Below are 19,801 nucleotides of genomic sequence, written 5' to 3' on the forward strand. Positions count from 1 at the left end.
GGTGTTTAAAATCATGAAGTGTTTAGATCGAGTAAATAAAGAGAAACTGTTTCCAATGGCAGAAGGGTCGATAACCAGACGGCACAGACTTAAGGTGATTGGCAAAAGAACCAAAGGTGACACGAAGAAAAACTTTTTAACGCAATGAGTGGTTATGATTTGGACTGCTTTGTCTGATAGGCTGGTGGATTGAGATTCAATAGTAGCCTTCAAAAGTAATTGGATAAATACTTGAACAAGGAAAAATTGCAGGGATATGGGGACAGAACGGGGAAGTGGGACTAACTGGATTGCTCTTCAAAAGAGCCGGTGCAAACTTGATGGGCCGAATAACATCCTTCTGTGCTGTACTAGTCTATGATTCTATGAATTATATCAATGGAATGATTCTTAACAGAAGCTCTATAGATTTGATACCAAGATGTGGCATTTTGAACAGTCTTATACAATTCATACCCAGAAATTGAACTTTTAATGCTTTGGCTTTCACAAGGGAGAGGTCAACTGGAGTCTTATTGGCTTAGTTTCCGAGGCCAGTTCTTCAGCCAAGACATGATGCTGATTCAGGTCAACCTTGACTAAGTTTTAGGCAGAAAGCTGTGATGACAAATTTACTCATTGGTGATCCCTGGAACCTGACAATGTCTGGATGAGTGAACTTTGTGGCACTGTCAGAATTGCAACACGCAAAACAAAATAATCTGTACATTTATAGCATTCCCTATGTAAAACATAATGTCTCAGTGTGCTTAACAAGATGGCAAACTTGAGCCCGATGGAGGAAAAAAGATTCAATCACAAGATACTTATGGATGAAGAAGGCCGTTTGGCCCATCTTAGTATATCCTCCAAAACAATCCTATATCCCCTTCCATTGAATCTAATTGTTTATTGCATGATTCCAGAATGTTTGCTTCTACTACTCTGTTTAGAAATCCTGTTTAAGTGTTGATCAGTCTCTGTGTGAAAAAGAACCTCCTGCTATCAATGCTAAAGTTACTTTTTACAACCTGAATCCCATGTCCCACTCTTCCAATTTACTTTAAAGTACTTTTCCAAACTCACCTTTTTCATATCTTTAGCTATCATGTATACCTCTATAGGAATGCCTCTCAGATAGCTTCCTTCCAGACTGAAGAGCCCAAGTTTCTCCAGTTGCCCCTCATAACTCAGACCTCTAAGACTAGAGATCAGCTTTGTGACCCTTCTTTACATTAACTCCAGTGGCTAAATGTCTCTCTTGCATCCCGGTGACCAGAATTGGGTGCAGTACTCAAGGAATGGTTTGACCAGAGCACAATACAGTCTGATCACAACTTCCTCGGGCTTGCATTCTACTGGTTTGGTTCTCTAGTTTAACATTCTATTGGCTTTGTTAATTGCTGCTCTGTATTGGTTGGACACGTTGTGTGTTGACTCGACTAAGACTCCAGGGTCTCTTTCAGCTTCATCCTTAGCTATTTGAACACCATTCATGAAATGTTGCCCAGTTATCTTTCCCATGTGTAGTGCTTTATACTCGTCTGCATTAAATTTCATCTGTCATTGTTTGGCTCCATCACATATTCTATTTAGCTCATTCTAGTGTTTCTGGGCTGCCTCCTACCTGTTGTTTTCTACTCATCAGCCAGTTTCTTATCCATACTCCAGTTTTCCCCTCAGTCCCAACAGCTTTGACCTCAATTGTTAATGTTTCACGTGGAACTTTTCCAAATGTCTTTTGGAAGTCTAATTAAAAAACTTTGTAGTGTTTACCACAGTCTGTTTGGACTGTGACTTCCTTAAAATAAAAATCAAGGAGGTTGGTCAGGCTAAAGTTTCTCCATCGAAAGCAGCGTTGCCTGCTGTTTACTAGGTTGTTGTACAGATGATTTTCAAGGTGAATCCCTAATGATTGATTCCATTATTTTACATGGAATTGAAGTAGGACTAAAGAGTCTGCAGTTGCTTATGTCTCTATTGTCACTATTTTGAATACAGATACCATGTTCCTTCATCATCATAGGCAATCCCTTGAAATGAGGATGTCTTGTTTTCATGCTGAAAAGGGATGAGTTCACAGGTGTTTCAATGAAGAATCTAATATTCTGGATCCCGAACTACATCTTGAAGGGTGGAAGATGCCTGTGCGTGGATTTTTTTAACGTGTGGTGACCAGCCACCAGATGAGCTTGACAGAGCTAGGTCTTGGTCCAGTGGCAAGGATTAACCAGGACGACTGGAGACCAGCTCTGCTGCACCATGCTATCCTGTTTCCAAATTGCTGGTACTTCCATAGTGTCCACTAATTCCCTCATAATGAGTGTCAGGACCTCACAAATCTCCTCGCTCATCTCTCTCAGCACTCTGAGTTAAACACCACCTTACCTATGGGATTTATTTGTTTTAAGCCCTTTCAGGTTACCAAGGATGCCGATCTCATTTATAATCTCTCTTAGCCCGTAGTTCCATATTCATCCCAGTAAGCCACATTTTCTTTATCCCTACAAGAATTGTAGAGGTACTCTTTTCTCTTTATTTTGCTGTTAATTTCTTAATCTATTTAGAATCACGTTTATTTATTCAGAGCTTGCAGATCTAAGGTGTGTACATATATACATGCCCCAAATTATTATTTAAAGGTACCTGTATTACAATTATTTTATTCTGAAATGTTGGCAAACATCCTCCTCTAATTCATATGTGTCAATTCTTCTCTCATCTCTTTGAATTTATCCCTTTTAAAGTTATAAACCTGACTCCTGTCTTTGGTATAAATGGGTCCCAGATAATGGTAAATGTGATCATTCTGTGGCTGCTTCTCCTCGCCACGCCTAGGGGTGTTTTGACATCTTGGGGCCGAAGTTGCCCACCAGTGGAAACGGGGCGCACGCACCCCGTTTCTAGTGTTTTTACCGCCGCGGTGGATGAGGTGGCCTCTTGAGCAAAATTCTGCTCTTTGGCTTTTTTATTCCAGCGGACCGGAAGTCGGTCATAAAGGAAGTGGATATGCGGCGGTGAGCACACTAGAGGGGCGGAAGTTGGGGGTGGGCGGAGTGGCCATCGCTGTCAGTCATCAGCATAGCACTGATGACGTCATCACAGCACCATGTCATCATGACTCTCCCCTTCACTTAAAGGGGAGAGCATGCGCAATTTTTAAAGTTCAGTCCACTGGGCAACCAGGGAGAATTTCGGCTGGGCCAGTGGCCAGGAATCCAAGAGGGGGTGGAAGGCTGCCTGTTGGGAGCCCGGCTGAACCCGGGGGCATAGTTGTCAACCTGACATAATAGTTGGCCAACAAAAAGAGACATGGCTATAGCGGCAATGCATCTTCCCTTTTAATGGGAGCTGCACTGCCATTTTAGAAGGCCATAGTCTCACTGAACCGCCTGAAAAAAGCAGCTTTTTGCACCGCCCGGCGGGGGGAAGAATTTTCTTGGCGGAACATCAGCGGTGCGCGCTCTGATGACGCACTTAGGACGGATCGGCAGCAGCGGAGCAGTAGGGGGGATACCGCAGGTGCGGAATTTTGATAATGGCAGCCATTACATGAAAAGTCGGCGGCCATTGCACTCCGCAGCATGGCTGCTGATTTCCGGTGATAACGAGCCTTAAGGAAAGAGGCAATTTCGGCTCCCTTGTGTGTTATCTGGGTCATTTATGCCCACCAACTTAAGTTGAGCACTACATCTCATGGCTTCCCTTACATCTCGATTCATGAAGCAATCATGCATTACAGTTACCAATTCTGACTATAAACCACTTGGGTTTTTCCAATTTATAGTGAGTTGATTGAAGTCTCCCATTAAGATAACTTCTCTTCTCTCTCACACCTTTCCTATATCTTCATATAGCTAACTGCCCTCCTCCTCCTTTGTTAGCTTGGATTTATTCAAATTTGAGATGTCTAACCAGAGTAGTCCTATCTGTGGCTTATCCCTCCCACTGGATTAACTTTATTTGCCTCCTAGTTGTTCCTAACCTATATGGCTACATCACCTCCTTTTCTGTCCTTTCTGAACACTGAATTCCTGAATGTTAAATTCATTTCCATTCTTTGGGTTTAGCCATGTTTCCGATATTCCCACCACATCGTAGTTTCCTACTGACAGAACAAAGTTCCAGTTCTGTCATATCATTGCTAATGCTTCAAGCTTTCATATATAAGTATTGCAATGTAGATTTTCCTTCTTTCATTACTCCCCAGTGTGTGTTTGTTGCTGGGATGCTTTAAATTTGGCCAGGGACTCCCAGGTGTCAGTGGGGATGTTGCACTTTATCAGGGAGGCTTTGAGGGTTTCCTTGTAACGTTTCCGCTGCCCACCTTTTGTTCATTTTCCGTGAAGGAGTTCCGAGTAGAGCGCTTGCTTTGGGAGTCTCGTGTCTGGCATGCGAACTATGTGACCTTCCCAGCGGAGCTGATCAAGTGAGGGCAGTGCTCCACGCTGGCGATGTTGGCCTGGTCGAGGATGCTAATGTTGGTGTGTCTGTCCTCCGGGAGCGTTGAGTCAAGTCGCCGAGAGCATGCAGAAATCAAGCGCAGGCAGCGGAAAGAGCATGCGGCAAATCAGTCCCACCCACTCTTCCCTCAACGACAATCTGTCCCACTTGTGACAGAGACTGTGGTTCTCGTATTGGACTGTTCAGCCACCGAAGAACTCATTTTAAGAGTGGAAGCAAGTCTTCCTCGATTCCGAGGGACTGCCTATAATTATGATGATGATGATGCTTTAAATTTATGTATCTCAGGGTTACTGTGTCCATAACCATCTTTTGACTGCCTTCTACCCTACAATTCATTTCATATAAAATCCAGGTATCTCCCCTTCATCTAGTTTAAATGAATTGCAATTGCTACCTGAATGTTCCTCTCAAGTCTCATTCCTATTTGATTAAGGTGCAGCCCATCTCTCCTGCACCTGTCCTTTATATTCTTGTAAAGTTCCCACTGATTTATAAAGGTAGTATTTCTGTTTTGACACCAGGTTTCCAGCCATTTTATTTTATCTTTAATTTTATTATTGACCTCCGCTGTAAAGTCCTGTCCCCTCAGTACAGATTCACACGAGGCATGTAGTGAAGTCAAGGTCACTCTGGACCTGCACCTTTATTTCACAGCTCTGGAATGCTGCACTTGCCTGAGACCTGTCCTTATATACCTGTCTCTTGCAAGTGCACCCCTGGTGGTAAGGTATGCTGGTGGTTACAGGTCATATCGTATTACAGTCATGTATAGCATGTTGGGATACAGTTATATATAATAATGTAAGATACATGACATCCGCCTTTCCCAAATATTGGATTATATCCGAGAACACTACTTGCTGTTCTTTATCTTTGAGTTTTGAGGCAATCTATGTATGTGCTATTTGAGGTGCCATTACTGTTTCTTCCTGTGTTATGGGCTGCCACCTCTGGGTCTGGACCTGACCCCTTCAGTAGCCTTTCTAACCTTTCCTTCGTGTGTACTGTTGTCACTCCAGCTGGACAGATCAACATCCTGTAGGCTTAGACCTTCTGGCACACAGGGCTATCTATTTTGCTGAGTGAAGAATTCCTTACAACCACATCTATATGTGATATGCAGACTACAGACTGAGAGGTGATCTTATTGAAACATAAGATAATGAGGGGGCTCGACAAGGTAGATGCAGAGAGGATGTTTCCACTCATGGGGGAATCTAGAACTAGGGGGCATAGTTTCAGAATAAGAGGTCGCCCATTTAAAACTAAAATGTGGAGGAATATCTTCTCTGAGGTGTGTAAATCTGTGGGATTCTCTGCCCCAGAGAGCTGTAGAGTCTGGGTCATTGAATATATTTAAGGCGGAGATAGACAGATTTTTGAGCAATAAGGGAATAAAGGGTAATGGGGAGCGGGCAGGGAAGTGGAGCTAAGCCAATGATCAGATCAGCCATGATCTTATTAAATGGTGGGGCAGGCTCGAGGGGCCAAATGGCCTGCTCCTGCTCCTATTTCTTATGTTCTTATTCTCCAAGTTGATCCTTCTGGTATTCTTCCTGCCTTTTCTTCCAGGATCTTGTTACCTTCTGCGGCATTGAACAGTCCGTGGAATTTAACCATTACTAGGATCTCAAGTGCAGGAGATGCAACACCTGCCCTTTTACCTCCTCCCTTCCCACTATCCAGGGCATCTTTGCAAAGTTTCTTATCAATCTTGGTTTTTTTCCCCTCAACCTTAATCCATCCAACATCTCCGTTACCTTGGTTTCCCTCAGCACCATATTTTCACAATCCTGTTCCTGGTTATATGGGTCCCCCGTCCCACCTCCTGAAGGTTCGCGCTCAAGATCTAATGATCAAGATTAAGACCTCACTGATCTGTGATTGCTCACTTAACAAATCTAATACTATTCTCTCACCTTCAAAAATCCTCGACAGGAGGCAAAAAACCTAGTGGAGGAAGCCAAAGGCATGGTCCAAGAGTTTGTGGCAGGCTTTTGAAGAAAGAGATGGAATGTGTGTTTCTGAGATAGATATTAAAGATAAAATGGAACAGTGACGTAAAATAGCTGATATTATATGCATTTTGGGAAAATGGAACTAGTAAGTTAGAAACACAGACATGTATTCACTGTAGACAGATCCCCTAGGCAACACTGATATGGCATTCCTTGCAGCTAGCTAGATAGCACAGAATGAGATAAGGGAGGAAGAACAGGGCTGTGTCTGGCATTAACTATAATATGAGATCCAGCAAGAATGAGTAATAGATTAGATTAGATTAGGCATAGAATATAAGATCAGGAAGGTTGTGCCAGAACTGTATAAAACACTAATTAGGCCACAGCTAGAGTACTGCGTACAGTTCTGCTCACCACATTATAGGAATGATGTGATTGTGAGAGGGTACAGAGGAGATTTGCGAGTCTGTTGCCAGGACTGAAGAATTTTAGCTATGAGGAAAGATTGGATAGGCTGGGGTTGTTTTCTTTGGAACAGAGGAGGCTGAGGAGAGACCTAATTGAGGTGTATAAAATTATGCGGGGCCTAGATAGAGTGGATAGAAACGCTTCAAGGACACCCTCGAAGCGGTCTTGAAAAAGTGCAACATCCCCATCGACACCTGGGAACTCTGGCCCAAGACTGCCCAAAGTGGAGGAAAAGCATCTGGGAAGCTGCTGAACACCTCGAGTCTCTCCGCCGAGAGCAAGCTGAAGCCAAGCGCCGACAGTGGAAGGAGCGCACGGCAACCCAGGCTCCCCAACCTTCCGTTGCTCCAACCACCATCTGTCCCACCTGTGACAGAGACTGTAGGTCCCGCAATGGACTCTTCAGTCACCTGAGACCTCATTTTTAGTGTGGAAGCAAGTCATCCTCAACTCCGAGGGAGTTGCCTAAGAAGAGAAGAGGATAGGAAGGACCTATTTCCCTTAGCAAAGAGGTCAATAACCATGGGCATAGATTTAGTAGAAGGATTAGAGGGGAGTTAAGGAGAAATGTTTTTACCCAGAGAGTAGTGGGAGTCTGGAACTCACTGCTTGAAAGGGTGGTAGAGGCAGAAACCCTCATCGCATTTAAAAAGTACTTGAATGTGCACTTGAAGTACCATAACCTACATGGCTACAAACCAAGAGCTGGAAAGTGGGATTAGGCTGGGTAGCTCTTTTTCAGCCGGCACAGACACGATGGGCCGAATGGCCTCCTTCTGTGCATAAACTTCTATGTTCTATGATTCTAAGATTATAATGTGGAATGTTTGTAGCTATAATTGTGAAACTATAAGAAATTATATAATTAACTAGGAAATTTAATTTAGGGATAAGGAGGAAATTACTGAAGGAAAGCTACTGAATGTTACTAAACACCGAGGAATGTGTCCTTGTAAATCACAGATTAGAAAGATTCTGACTGTCTATGTTAGCTTCCCGTCATAATCCAGATAGCCAGGAGAAAAAAGGGGACAAAATTGCCCCTCGCCCCGTTTGGGGGGCACAATTCGAATTAAATGAAAAAATAGCGCCCAGCGAGATGAGCAGTTGCATGTCCCGGAATTGGGGTCTTGGAAGCAAAAAAATCTGTGGGCCGGTATCAGAGGTGTAATTCGTCTTCGCGGAGCGATAGAGGGGCGGAAGCACAGCGCGGCGCTAATGACGTCGTGACGCGGATGTGCCACATCACAACGTCCCTCCCCTTTTAAAGGAGAGGGCCGCTGCGAAGTCTGCAGCCGCTTTTCAGCCGCCCACTGGGCCACCAGGGACGGTTTCGGCCGGGCTAGTGGCCGTCATTGTTGGGCCGGCAAAAAAAAGATGGCTGCCTCGGCACAAGGCCCTCCCCTTTACGCCACAGCCACCACAGTTTCGCGACTCGCAAAGCTTGTCGGCAGCATCATCCCGCGCCAACCTCACTCCCACGGGGCAATTTTCCCCGCGGGGTGCAAAGGGGTCGGTGCGAGGCGATAAGTGTGCTGCTGCCTGGGGCGAAAACTACGGGACACAGCGCAAAGCCCGTTGGAACCACCGCCATCCCGGTGGCATTTCCGGGCAGGTCGCTTCCGCAGCCTGCCCCCGGGCAAAAAGTCCTTTTCACCCCGTTACTACCTCCCGCGCTAACCGGCCTTTCGGAAAGGGGCAATTTTGGCCCAAAGTCAGGTGACAAAGAGGGATCCCTACAGGGTATAAGAATGAGAGCATCCTGGTGAAGAGGGGCAATCAGGATTGAAGTCAGTAGAGGTCAAGCTCAAGGCGTTGAAGGTTCCATCCAGCAGACTTGCTAAGTTACTATGGACGCGCGACACTTGCATGCTGACTTTGAGTGATGTATAAGATGTATTTCTTAATAAACTGTTAAAGTGCTGAAACTAAACTCTCAAACCGATCAATTAGTAAGACAAAGCATCAGCCAGAATACCTAATGGAGAAAGCAAAAGGCATGGTCCAAGAGTTTGTGGCAGGCTTTTGAAGAAAAAGATGTTGCTGGTGAAGTGAAGTGATTTTGGGGAGAGAGCTCTCGAAAGCAGAGAGCGTAGTACTTAAAAGAACAGACAATAAAAGGGAATAATGCTGCATTTCCCATGATAGAAGTGGAAATTGTCCCTATATACATATCAAAGGCAATATGTAGGCCAGGATTAATGGCATTATGGGTAAGAATACCATGGTACAATCGTGAGAAATTGTCCTTTCTTGTTTAGATTCCGCTGGCAGATGGCACAAAGCATGGTTGGCATGACAACAAGGTGAAATAAATTGGACGAAATTAGTTCTGCCAATTAAAATAAAGAAAATTTGGCAGTGAGAGAATGACATTATAATATGTTTTTTTGTTAAATTTGTGCGAGGGAATGGAACAGTTTTACATTTTAGACACCCAGGCCGGGATTTCCCACCTGCCACCTGCCAGGTTTCCGATGGGTGTGAGGTGGGCGTGGGCTGGGAATTGCTTGAAGATGTGCTGCACCATGCTTAGCCTTGATGCACAATCCCCTCAATCCCCAACCCCTATCCGCTTGCTAAAACCACATATGGAATGAAGAAAGCAAATGAAATGCAAACCAGGGAATGATGTCCTCCAGTGTGCTTCCCATGATTTGCATCTCCGGAGCACTGTTGATCCCCAACGTCCTGAGATCCAATGGCAGCAACAGAGGAGGACCTGAAAGTATTTTCTGGATGTTTGGGCCTGTGTAATCGCCATCATGCAGAGTGACATGTCTACGTGCGTGATGCATTTCTTGTCATCAAATTCATCAGTGGCTCCTCGAATAAGCGATCGCCCGGATGAGTAAAACTTAACTGGCACAGGAAGGGTTGAATGTCATTTTTCTGACTGATAGGAAAACGATGGCAACACTATGGCCCTGAAATTCAGCCTCTCTGGGTACGTACGATGTGCGCACGCACCGGAAGAGGCCCCACAAGTTCTGGGTTTAGGTGCGCGAAACGCGTGCGCCTGAACCCGGTACTTGCGATCTGTCAAAATCGCGCGCCTCCTGGGGAGAAGGGCCTTCGCGGGCGGAGATTTGTGCTATTTGGCCAACTCTTGTCCAGTGAATGTCCTTCAAACTCTTACGCCTTGTAAGGCCTGCTTTTACCAGCGTAAGAGTTTTAATAGATAGAAAAAAAAATTATGAATTATTTTTATATTAAAAACATTGTCTATGAAGGCAATTTTATTTTTAACATTGTTAAAACATTAAAGATTTCTCTAAAATATTTAATTTAATGCAATTTCTATTTATTTTTTTAAAAGTAGAGTGTTTTTTTATTTATGTGTGTGTTTTATTTGATTTTAGGGGTATTCTCATTGATAGTGATGGGAGCTCGGAGCTCCTATTATTATCAATGAGAATACTACATTGTGATTGGTGGTCCAAGCCCATGTGGTCCTGGGATGTGTAAGGCTCTGCGCTGGGCAGCGCAGCAAGGCCTGGGACCCGGAGTGTTCGTTGGAGCGGGACCACCAGGTACACTCGGATTTGTTTTTTTTAATCCGACCCGCAATTTTTGGCCCAATGTAAAAACACATCTTAATTTGTCCATGCATTGCCCATTGAGTGTAACACGCATTCCATAAATTCTTGTTTCTCACCCATACAGACCTGGCTGCTGTGCGGGACCAGGGACGAAATACAACTCCTCCAATGGATTTCCAGATGAGATGCTGAACTTTGTAAAAACTCACCCACTGATGGATGATACAGTTCCCTCACTGAGCCACGGGCCATGGATTATAAAGACAGCCATCAGGTGAAATTCAAAGACACAGGCGCCGAATGTATTTTTAAAGTGGAGCCCGATTTCTGTTACTTCCGATGTGGAGACATTAGTAATCAGTTAGATATTTTCAATTAATTGTAGTCACCAGCAAGGAAAATAGAATTCAGCCCATGATCAATCCTGCTTCCTGCCCCATCCCTATTCCATCCCTATGCAATACTTGACTTGTCCTGCGGTAATAACAGTCCATCAATTTAAGGGGGCGGATATACTGCAATATTACATCAATGCATGCTGGTTTTAGGTGCGCAAAATGCCTGCATGACCCAGTTATCGGGTCCCGGTCCAACTTTTGAATTCTACTAAGCCAAGCAGTGTGAGACCTTGTCCAACAGGCCACCTCACACCGCTTCATGTTGACGCCAGCTGCAGTATAACTCCATTCTAGTGTGAACCTGCATCTGAAACATGCCTCGGCAAGTTTCACAACTTCATGTGGAATCTTTTTAATGTTGAGTCCCAGCATCTGCTTCCGTCTTTGCTCTCCTAATATAAAGTAATAAGTTGCCAACTGTGCATCTCAGCCAGCAGAGCCTCGTCTCACATTGGTAGCTGCGGTATAATTATCCCTATCCTTTGCCTAAGAAAGCGGCAAATGTAAAACAAACAATTATAAGCATCAGCAGCAGTCTTTGAATTTAAAAAGGCTTGGTGTCAACACCTGGGTTTTCAAGAGACAAACGGGATCTAAAGTAGCATTTACATTAGAGTCTTGTCGACTGCAGATTCACAGTATTTCCGCAGTTGACAGCACTCTGACATACAGCGGGGGTCTCTGCACGTCTGACGGCGACTGAGACCCACATTTTAACATGTCTTGTACGCTGCCACTGGATTTTGGTTGAAACGTAAAACTGTGCGTTTGGATTCCATCCATTTTTTTTTGCAATGGGAATCAAAGTTCTGCCCCACAGCTCTCCAGCTTCCAGCAGGGATTGACGGGAGCGACAACTACATCGGGTAAAATAAACAGGGAAGAGTGCCACACACAGGACGCTGGTCTCCATTAACAGCCACTCTCCTGAGACCCACATGGATAACGCAAACATGACTGTAGCTTAAAAGGAGAATGCAGGGGTAAAATTCAGCTTTGGCGATGACGCAAAATGGGGGGCAGTTGATTGGTCACCCGTTACACATCCCGCTTGATTTTTCTTTCCATTGATTTCAATGAATGGTTGAACTTCAGTTGAATTTTACTCCTTATACTTCAGCTTAAAGTCACTCTCACTGTGATGGCGCAGGATATATTCCCATTCATTTTAGCCCGTTAGGCAGCATAGTAACAGGGAGCAGTGAGATGCAACTGTAGTAGAGGCAGACATCTCAGCAAATTGACCCCAGTGATTGCTGAGACCATGCCCAGCAGGAATTGTGTTTGCATCCCAAAGGAATAAGTTGCCATGGCTGAGTACTGCAGTCCTGGTTCAGCAAGTGATGCTCCGTGTTTAAACTTCCACATTTGAGTTTGAGGCAACAGCGTTGTCTGGGGATAATTCAACAGGCAGGAGAAGTGATGCATGACACTTCACTGCGAGTACTTCACACAAATGTTTTGGATTGATGGGGAAGGTTGAGATGCTGCTTTTGTGCTCCTGGTATAAACGTGAAAATGTAGCACTAGTAGGAAGTGTTGTTGCGCTATAAGAGAATTGATCACACAGCCACATCTTTAGAATACTGCAGGGAACGTGGCCTAGTAAGCCTCCTCATCCAGTCTATTTGACTTATGCCACGTTTTTATTGCGGAAACTTCTCTGTTGAAGCAGTCCCTTAATGTACTGAGCTGCTGCACTCCATAATATGCCCTGTAAGCACTGAGGCAGGGATAAAAACAGAACCCATGCACGGTTCTTTCTAAGCTTCAGCCATGATTCCACGTTACTGGACAGGCTAACAAAGCAAAAGCCACATTGTTGGCTGTCACGGGTGTCCGACCAAAGCCTGAAAAAATAGCAGCTCTTTTATGTTGGCCCACGGCGGGACAGGGAACAGACATGGAGAGATGGCTGTCCAGGCCAATGGAAGCTCTGGCACCAATCACACTTGTGTTACAATTGTGTTACAGTGCTGCCACCAGAGTACGGTAGTTTCCAGTCACTGCAGCCTTAGTGGCTTTGAACTATACTGAACCCAGGAAGAAGAGGCACATTTCCTTCTGCAACCTGCCTAATAGGCCTACATAGTCTACGAATGAATTGAATATACACATGTACGGTGGTGCAGGGGTTACGTTACTGGACTACTAATCTAGAGGCCTGAACTAGGCCTGAATCCAGAGAATGGGAGTTCAAATCCTACCATGGCACTTTGAATTCAGTTTAAATTTGGAAATAAAAAGCTGATGATGTCAAATGTAAAACTGGTTGATTAATGTTCTTTAGGGAAGGAAACCTTACGTGACCCACATTAATATGGTTGACTCATAACTGCCTTCTGAAATGGCTGAGCAAGCCACAGAGTTGTATAGGACAACTAGGGATGGGCAATAAATGCTCGCATCGAGAATAAACAAAAGATCAATTGATACAGGCTGTTGCTGACGGTGCGGAGTAGGGTCTAGTTAAGAACATAAGAAGCAGGAGTAGGCCATACTGCTCCTCGAGCCTGCTCCGCCATTCAATAAGATCATGGCTGATCTTCTACATCAACTCCACTTTCCTGCCCTATCCCCATAATCCCTTGATTCTCGTAGTGCCCAAAAATCTATTGGCCTCTGTCTTGAATATACTCAATGACTGAGCAGCCACAGCCCTCTGATAGAGAATTCCAAAAATTCTCAACTTTCTCATCTCAGTCCTAAATGATCAGCCTCTTATCCAGAGACTATGACTCCTAGTTCTGGACTCTCCAGCCAAGAGAAACAGCCTCTCAGCATCTATCCTGTCAAGCCCTCTAAGATGTTTATATGTTTCAATGGGATCACCTCGCATTCTTCTAAACTCCAGAGAATATCGGCCCAGTCTACTCAAGTTTTCTTGAGAACTCCCACTCCTAGCTTTTCTTTCCATGTTGGTTAGTGTATCAATATGGTGCCCATCAAGTGGTAGGAGGCAGCACTCCCTTAGATCTACGTACTGTGCTGTGAAAATGAGTGCAAATTGTCCACAAGAAGGAAAACAGTGGGACTGCTGCTGTATTAGCCGGGTTTGGCATGCCTTGTTAGAAATGTCTGATTTCAAAATGGCTGCCTTGTGTTTCCAGATACTAAAATTGTATCAGGTGTGAACATGGAGGCTTGGCTTCTATGCTAGCAAGTTTTGTGCTGCTTTGGTCATGATCTTGTGGAGAACTGACAACCTAGTCTGATAACTCTGAAGAATTGTCGAGGATGGACTCTGGCACCAAGTGCCCATAGTATACATCGAACTAGCTGTCGAAAACAAAACATTTGGACAATCCTACACTGTTCCAATGAAGCTCAACGCAAGCTCGAGGAACAGCACCTCATCTTTCATTTAGGCACTTTACAGCCTTCTAGACTCAACATCGAGTTCAACAATTTCAGAGCATAACCTCTGCCAATCTTTGGCTCCCTGTGCTCCCACTCCCGCCCCCCTCCCAGAGCCTGTTTCTTTCTTTCTTTTTTTATCCTCGTCTCTGATGGCAGTTGGTCATTATCCCGCCATTCACACCCTATTTTGACTAATGTTTTTCTAACTCCTGCCATTACCATTTGAATTTGGGCCATTATCCCGTTTGTCTCTCTAATCCCTCTTGTCTTCCACCCTATCACAGGCCTTCCCTTTTGCTTTTTCTTCCCCTCCCCCTTTCAGTGCTTGTTAAGAATCTGTTCTTTTCGAACGCTCTCCAGTTCTGACAAAGGGTCATCGACCCGAAACATTAACTCTGCTTCCTCTCCACAGATACTGCCTGACCTGCTGAGATTTCCAGCATTTTGTTTTTATTCCCGATTCCAGCATCCGCAGTATTTTGCTTTTGTATTTGGGCAATTCTGCTCTACTCCTACACCAGCCATCTGCAACGGCTTCTGAATGAGACAGCCAATTTAGTGCTAACCTGTGGGGAATTATTTGTGCTCACAAGGAATTGAGTTGAGAACACTCAACTGCAAATGTCATTACAAATTGTATTCCTTCACTACATACCACAATACTATTTGGGATTGGCTCACGAGGCTCTATCAAGCACTATCGTGCTTCGCGTTCCTCAGCCAAAACTGCCCGCTATTCCAGGATCATCCTGAAGGGCAGGTATAACCCAGATTCCTTTTCCCTACATTCAGTCACCTCCTTAAATGCCTGCCCTCCACCCCCTCCATCTTCACCTCAATCACCAAGTGAAAGGAGTTCAAGATCAGTCATTGAAAGTTGGCATGCAGGTACAGCAGGCAGTGAAGAAGGCAAATGGTGAGAGGGTTTGAGTATAGGAGCAGGGAGGTCTTACTACAATTGTACAGGGCCTTGGTGAGGCCACACCTTGAGTATTGTGTACAGTTTTGGTCTCCTAATCTGAGGAAGGACATTCGTGCTATCGAGGGAGTGCAGCAAAGGTTCACCAGACTGATTCCCGGGAAGACAGGACTGACATATGAAGAAAGACTAGATCGAATAGGTTTATATTCACTGGAATTTAGAAGAATGAGAAGGGATCTCATAGAAACATATAAAATTATGATGGGATTGGATAGGTTAGATGCAGGAAGAATGTTTCCGATGTTGGGGAAGTCCAGAACCAGGGGTCACAGTCTAAGGATAAGGGGTAAGCCATTTAGGACCGAGATGAGGAGAAACTTCTTCACTCAGAGAGTTGTGAGCATGTGGAATTCTCTACCACAGAAAGTTGTTGAGGCTAGTTCGTTAGATACATTCAAAAGGGAGTTAGATGTGGCCCTTATGGCTAAAGAGATCAAGGGGTATGGAGAGAAAGCAGGAATGGGGTACTGAGGGAATGATCAGCCATGGTCATATTGAATGGTGGTGCAGGCTTGAAGGGCAGAATGTTTCTATATTTCTTTGTCATCAAAATCAAGACTAGCTGTTTGGCAGCTGCCTTTTCGTGCTTGAGGCCCGAGTGCCCTTCTCTGGTCTCCCGCCCACTCTAACCCTGAGCCCTCATCAGCTTGGAAGCTGCTCTCTTATCCCAGTGCACTCGGATGGATAGAAGCTGGACTCCCAACTCCCCTCCAAGCTCATCTCATCTATGAGGCCCGCCTCCTGTTCCCCAGACCCCAATCCCAGTCAACCTTTACCCACTTAACTCCCCTTCTTGATCCCCAAGTGGTCTCTCTTGTGCTCGTGTAGAGAGTAACCGCCAACACGGATTGATTGGGCCGAATGCCCTGTTTCCTTTTTGTATCTTCTATGTATTTCTCCTCAGGTACTGTGCATCTTCCCTTGAAAACTGCCTTGTCCCTTCTACCCTTGCCAATTACCACCACATTCCAACTTTCTTCTCTTCTCTGAGCTCCTTGAATATACCATTCCTCCCAACTCCCATTTTTCCTAGTCTCCTTGTTTGAATCCCTCCAGTTTAGCTTCTATCCTTCTTGCAGCACCAACATTATCTTAACTAAAGTCATGAACAATACCCATCGGTTCTGCCCAATGTGTTTTATCTTTCCTTATCCTCCTCCACACCCTTGCAGCAGAGTCAACAACAAAACCCTCCTCCATTGTCCAGCTCCGTCGGACTGCCTTTTACATGGTTCTACTCGTATTTATCCAAATTTAGCCGAAGAATTTCCAGCAATGGTTTTTCCTCCCGCTCCTGAAATGTGGCCTCCGGACTACATGCTGCCACTTGGCAACATCATCTGCAAATATCGGGCCAACTTCCACATGAACATCATTGACATCGCTCGCCCCTCTATGCTGTCATTCTCCTTATCTGACATCCAGAGTTAGATGAATCTAACTTTCCTCCAACCCAACTTTTTGGAATACCAAAGCCACAACTGGTTCCATCATTTTCCCTCGGCACTCTCTCAGGCTCAACCAGATTGTTTCTACCCTCAGCACCCTGCTGAACTCTGAACTGAGCTTCAGATCCCTTAGCCCCTCCATCATAAAGACCATTTATTTTCACCTCAACAACAGCACCCATATCCACTCCTATCTCAGCCGCATTGCTGCTGAAACATCATCTCTGGACATGACTACTCTGATGCTCTCCTTACTGACTTCCCATCTTCCATCCTCCGTAAACTCCAACTTATCCAAATGTCAATTGACCATGTCCTGCCCCGCACTATGTTCTGTTTATCCATCACCCCAATCCTTGCTGACCTACATTAGCTCCCCGCCTCTCGTGCTTTGTTTTAAATCCTCATCCTTATCTTTATTGAGTCAGAAGGTTGTGGGTTTAAGTCCTACTTCAGAGGCTTGAGCACATAAATCTAGGCTGACACTCTAGTGCAGTGCTAAGGGAGTGCTGCACTGTCGGAGGTGCCGTCTTTTGGATGAGACATTAAACCGAGGCCCTGTCTGTGCTCTCAAGTGGACGTATAAGATCCTATGGCACTATTTCGAAGAAGAGCAGGGGAGTTGTCCCCCGTGTTCTGGCCAATATTTATCCCTCAATTAACATAATAAAAAAATATTATTTGGCCATTATCACATTGCTGTTTGTGGGAGCTTGCTGTGCGCAAATTGGCTGCCGGGTTTCCTACATTACAATAGTGACTACACTCCAAAGTACTTCATTGGCTGTAAAGTGCTTTCAGATGCCTGGTGGTTGTGAAAGGCGCTGTATAAATCCAAGTCTTTTTTTTCCCCACAGCCTCTCTCAATCCAATTTCTATATCCTCCTACAGCCCTATATTCCTCTCCCGCACCTCCCCCGCACCTCTCCATTCGTCTGACTCCAACCTCTCCGGTATCCTCTCCTCCATTCCTTCCAGCATTGGCAGCGGACCCTTCCACCCCCCGAGTCCTACTTTGTGGAACTCGTCCCCTAAAATTCTCCACTTCTCCAACTCTCCCTCACTCCCTCTCTTCCCCTCCCAATTCTAATCCTCCTCAAAAGCCATCTTCTTGACCAAACTTTAGTTCACACTTTCTTTCATCTCCCACATGCCTATCTCAGAAGCACTTTGGGATTTTGCTTTTCGTTAACGGTGCCACGTAAGTGGAAGTTGTTGTTGTGCTGTGCCATGTTCTGGGTTTGCGGGCTTACACAGCACAAAACAAATAGCCCATGAAGAATAAATGTTGTTAATTAATTATTTGATACTGTCCATCATTAAGAGAGACCTGACTCGATAGTCTGTACAGAACATCATTGCACAGCAGTATCTGTGAGTTGTCTGCTGTAAAAAGCAGAGCCTGGTCTCCAGTCGTCTTGGATCCCCTTGCCACTGGACCAAGTCCTTGCTCCGTCAAGCCCATTTGGTGACTGATGTGCAACGACCACTCCACGTTAAAAGAATTCACGCACAGGCATCTTCCACCATTTAAAATGAGTTCATCAGTCACCTAGCAGGGAGCCCAATTATTTACAATCTATATTAACGACTTGGAAGAAGGGACTGTGTGTAACGTAGCCAAGTTTGCTGACGAGACAAAGATGGGAGGAAAAGCAACATGTGAGGAAGACACAAAAAGTCTGCAAAAGGACATAGTCAGGCTAAGTGAGTGGGCAAAAATTTGGCAGATGGAGTATAATGTTGGAAAGTGAAGTCATGCACTTTGACAGAAAAAAATCAAAGAGCAAGTTATTATTTAAATGGAGAAAGATTGCAAAGTGCTACACTACAGCGGGATCTGGGGGTACTTGTGCATGAAACACAAAAGGATAGTATGCACGTACAGCAAGTGATCAGGAAGGCCAATGGAATATTGGCCTTTATTGCAAAGGGGATGGAGTATAAAAGCAGGGAAGTCTTGCTACAGCTATTCAGGGTATTGGTGAGGCCCCACCTGGAATACTGTGTGCAGTTTTGGTTTCCATATTTACAAAAAGATATACTTGCTTTGGAGGCAGTTCAGAGAAGGTTCACTGGGTTGATTCCAGAGATGAGGGGGTTGACTTATGAGGAAAGGTTGAGTAGGTTGGGCCTCTACTCATTGGAACTCAGAAGAATGAGAGGTGATCTTATTGAAACATATAAGATTATGAGGGGGTTGACAAGGTGGATGCAGAGAGGATGTTTCCACTGATGGGGGAGACTAGAACTTAGAGGGCATGATCTTAGAATAAGGGGCCTCCCATTTAAAACAGAGATGAGGAGAGATTTCTTCTCTCAGAGGGTTGTAAATCTGTGGAATTTGCTGCCTCAGAGAGCTGTAGAAGCTGGGACATTGAATAAACTTAAGACAGAAATAGACAGTTTCTTAAACGATAAGGGGATAAGGGGTTTTGGGGAGCAGGCAGGGAAGTGGAGCTGAGTCCATGATCAGATCAGCCACGATCGTATTGAATGGCAGAGCAAGCTCGAGGGGCCGCATGGCTTACTCCTGTTCCTATTTCTTATGTTCTTATAGCAAGATATCCTCCACCCCGAGGGACTGCCTATGATGACTGTAAAAGGACCCATAATATAACTTGGCAGGTGAGCGTATCATCTGTTTTTGAGAGATGCAACATTCAGGAAATCTGAGGAAGATTTCACAGAAAAATAAAAGTTTTTCATTTTTTGGGCTGATTCATATTTGTGGAAGCTCTCATACGATCATAACACTGACCCCTAGTGTCCCTTCAGGTGATCAGCACTTTCAAGCACAAATGCCAGTGCCATTTACTATTTTTTTTTAAATCCACGTCCATGAATTATTACGTTACTAACTCAACAGGCCATGTTTTCCCATTATCAGATTTGTTGCACCTTAACCCATTTTCGTTCAGGAGTCACATAAAACTTTTCTTCCAATGTCTCTTGTTCTCTGAAACTCCAGATACACCATCGTATTCATTCCTCCACCTTCCTCAATCCTCATTGTATTGAAATCAAGACGCATTCCAATGTCTCCTATTCTAATCCATTTTTCCCAGATTGTCAGAACTACTTAATTCCTTTGCTTTGACTCTGAGGAAGGACGTTCTTGCTATTGAGGAAGTACAGCGAAGGTTCACCAGACTGAGTCTTGAGATGGCAGGACTGGCATATGAAGAAAAACTGG

At 44.7% G+C, this 19,801-nt stretch overlaps 1 protein-coding gene across 1 annotated transcript in view; it reads left to right on the forward strand.

Annotated features, from left to right (window-relative positions):
* sema6bb (sema domain, transmembrane domain (TM), and cytoplasmic domain, (semaphorin) 6Bb) overlaps positions 1-19,801 on the forward strand; it is a 454,736-nt gene that overhangs the window by 400,593 nt on the left and 34,342 nt on the right. The window contains exon 12 of the mRNA XM_070860875.1: positions 10,542-10,691. Within this exon, the coding sequence (XP_070716976.1) occupies positions 10,542-10,691 (150 nt within the window). The remainder of the gene's footprint in view (positions 1-10,541; positions 10,692-19,801) is intronic.

Source organism: Pristiophorus japonicus, chromosome 18 (assembly GCF_044704955.1).
Source record: "Pristiophorus japonicus isolate sPriJap1 chromosome 18, sPriJap1.hap1, whole genome shotgun sequence".
NCBI classification, from domain to species: domain Eukaryota; kingdom Metazoa; phylum Chordata; class Chondrichthyes; family Pristiophoridae; genus Pristiophorus; species Pristiophorus japonicus.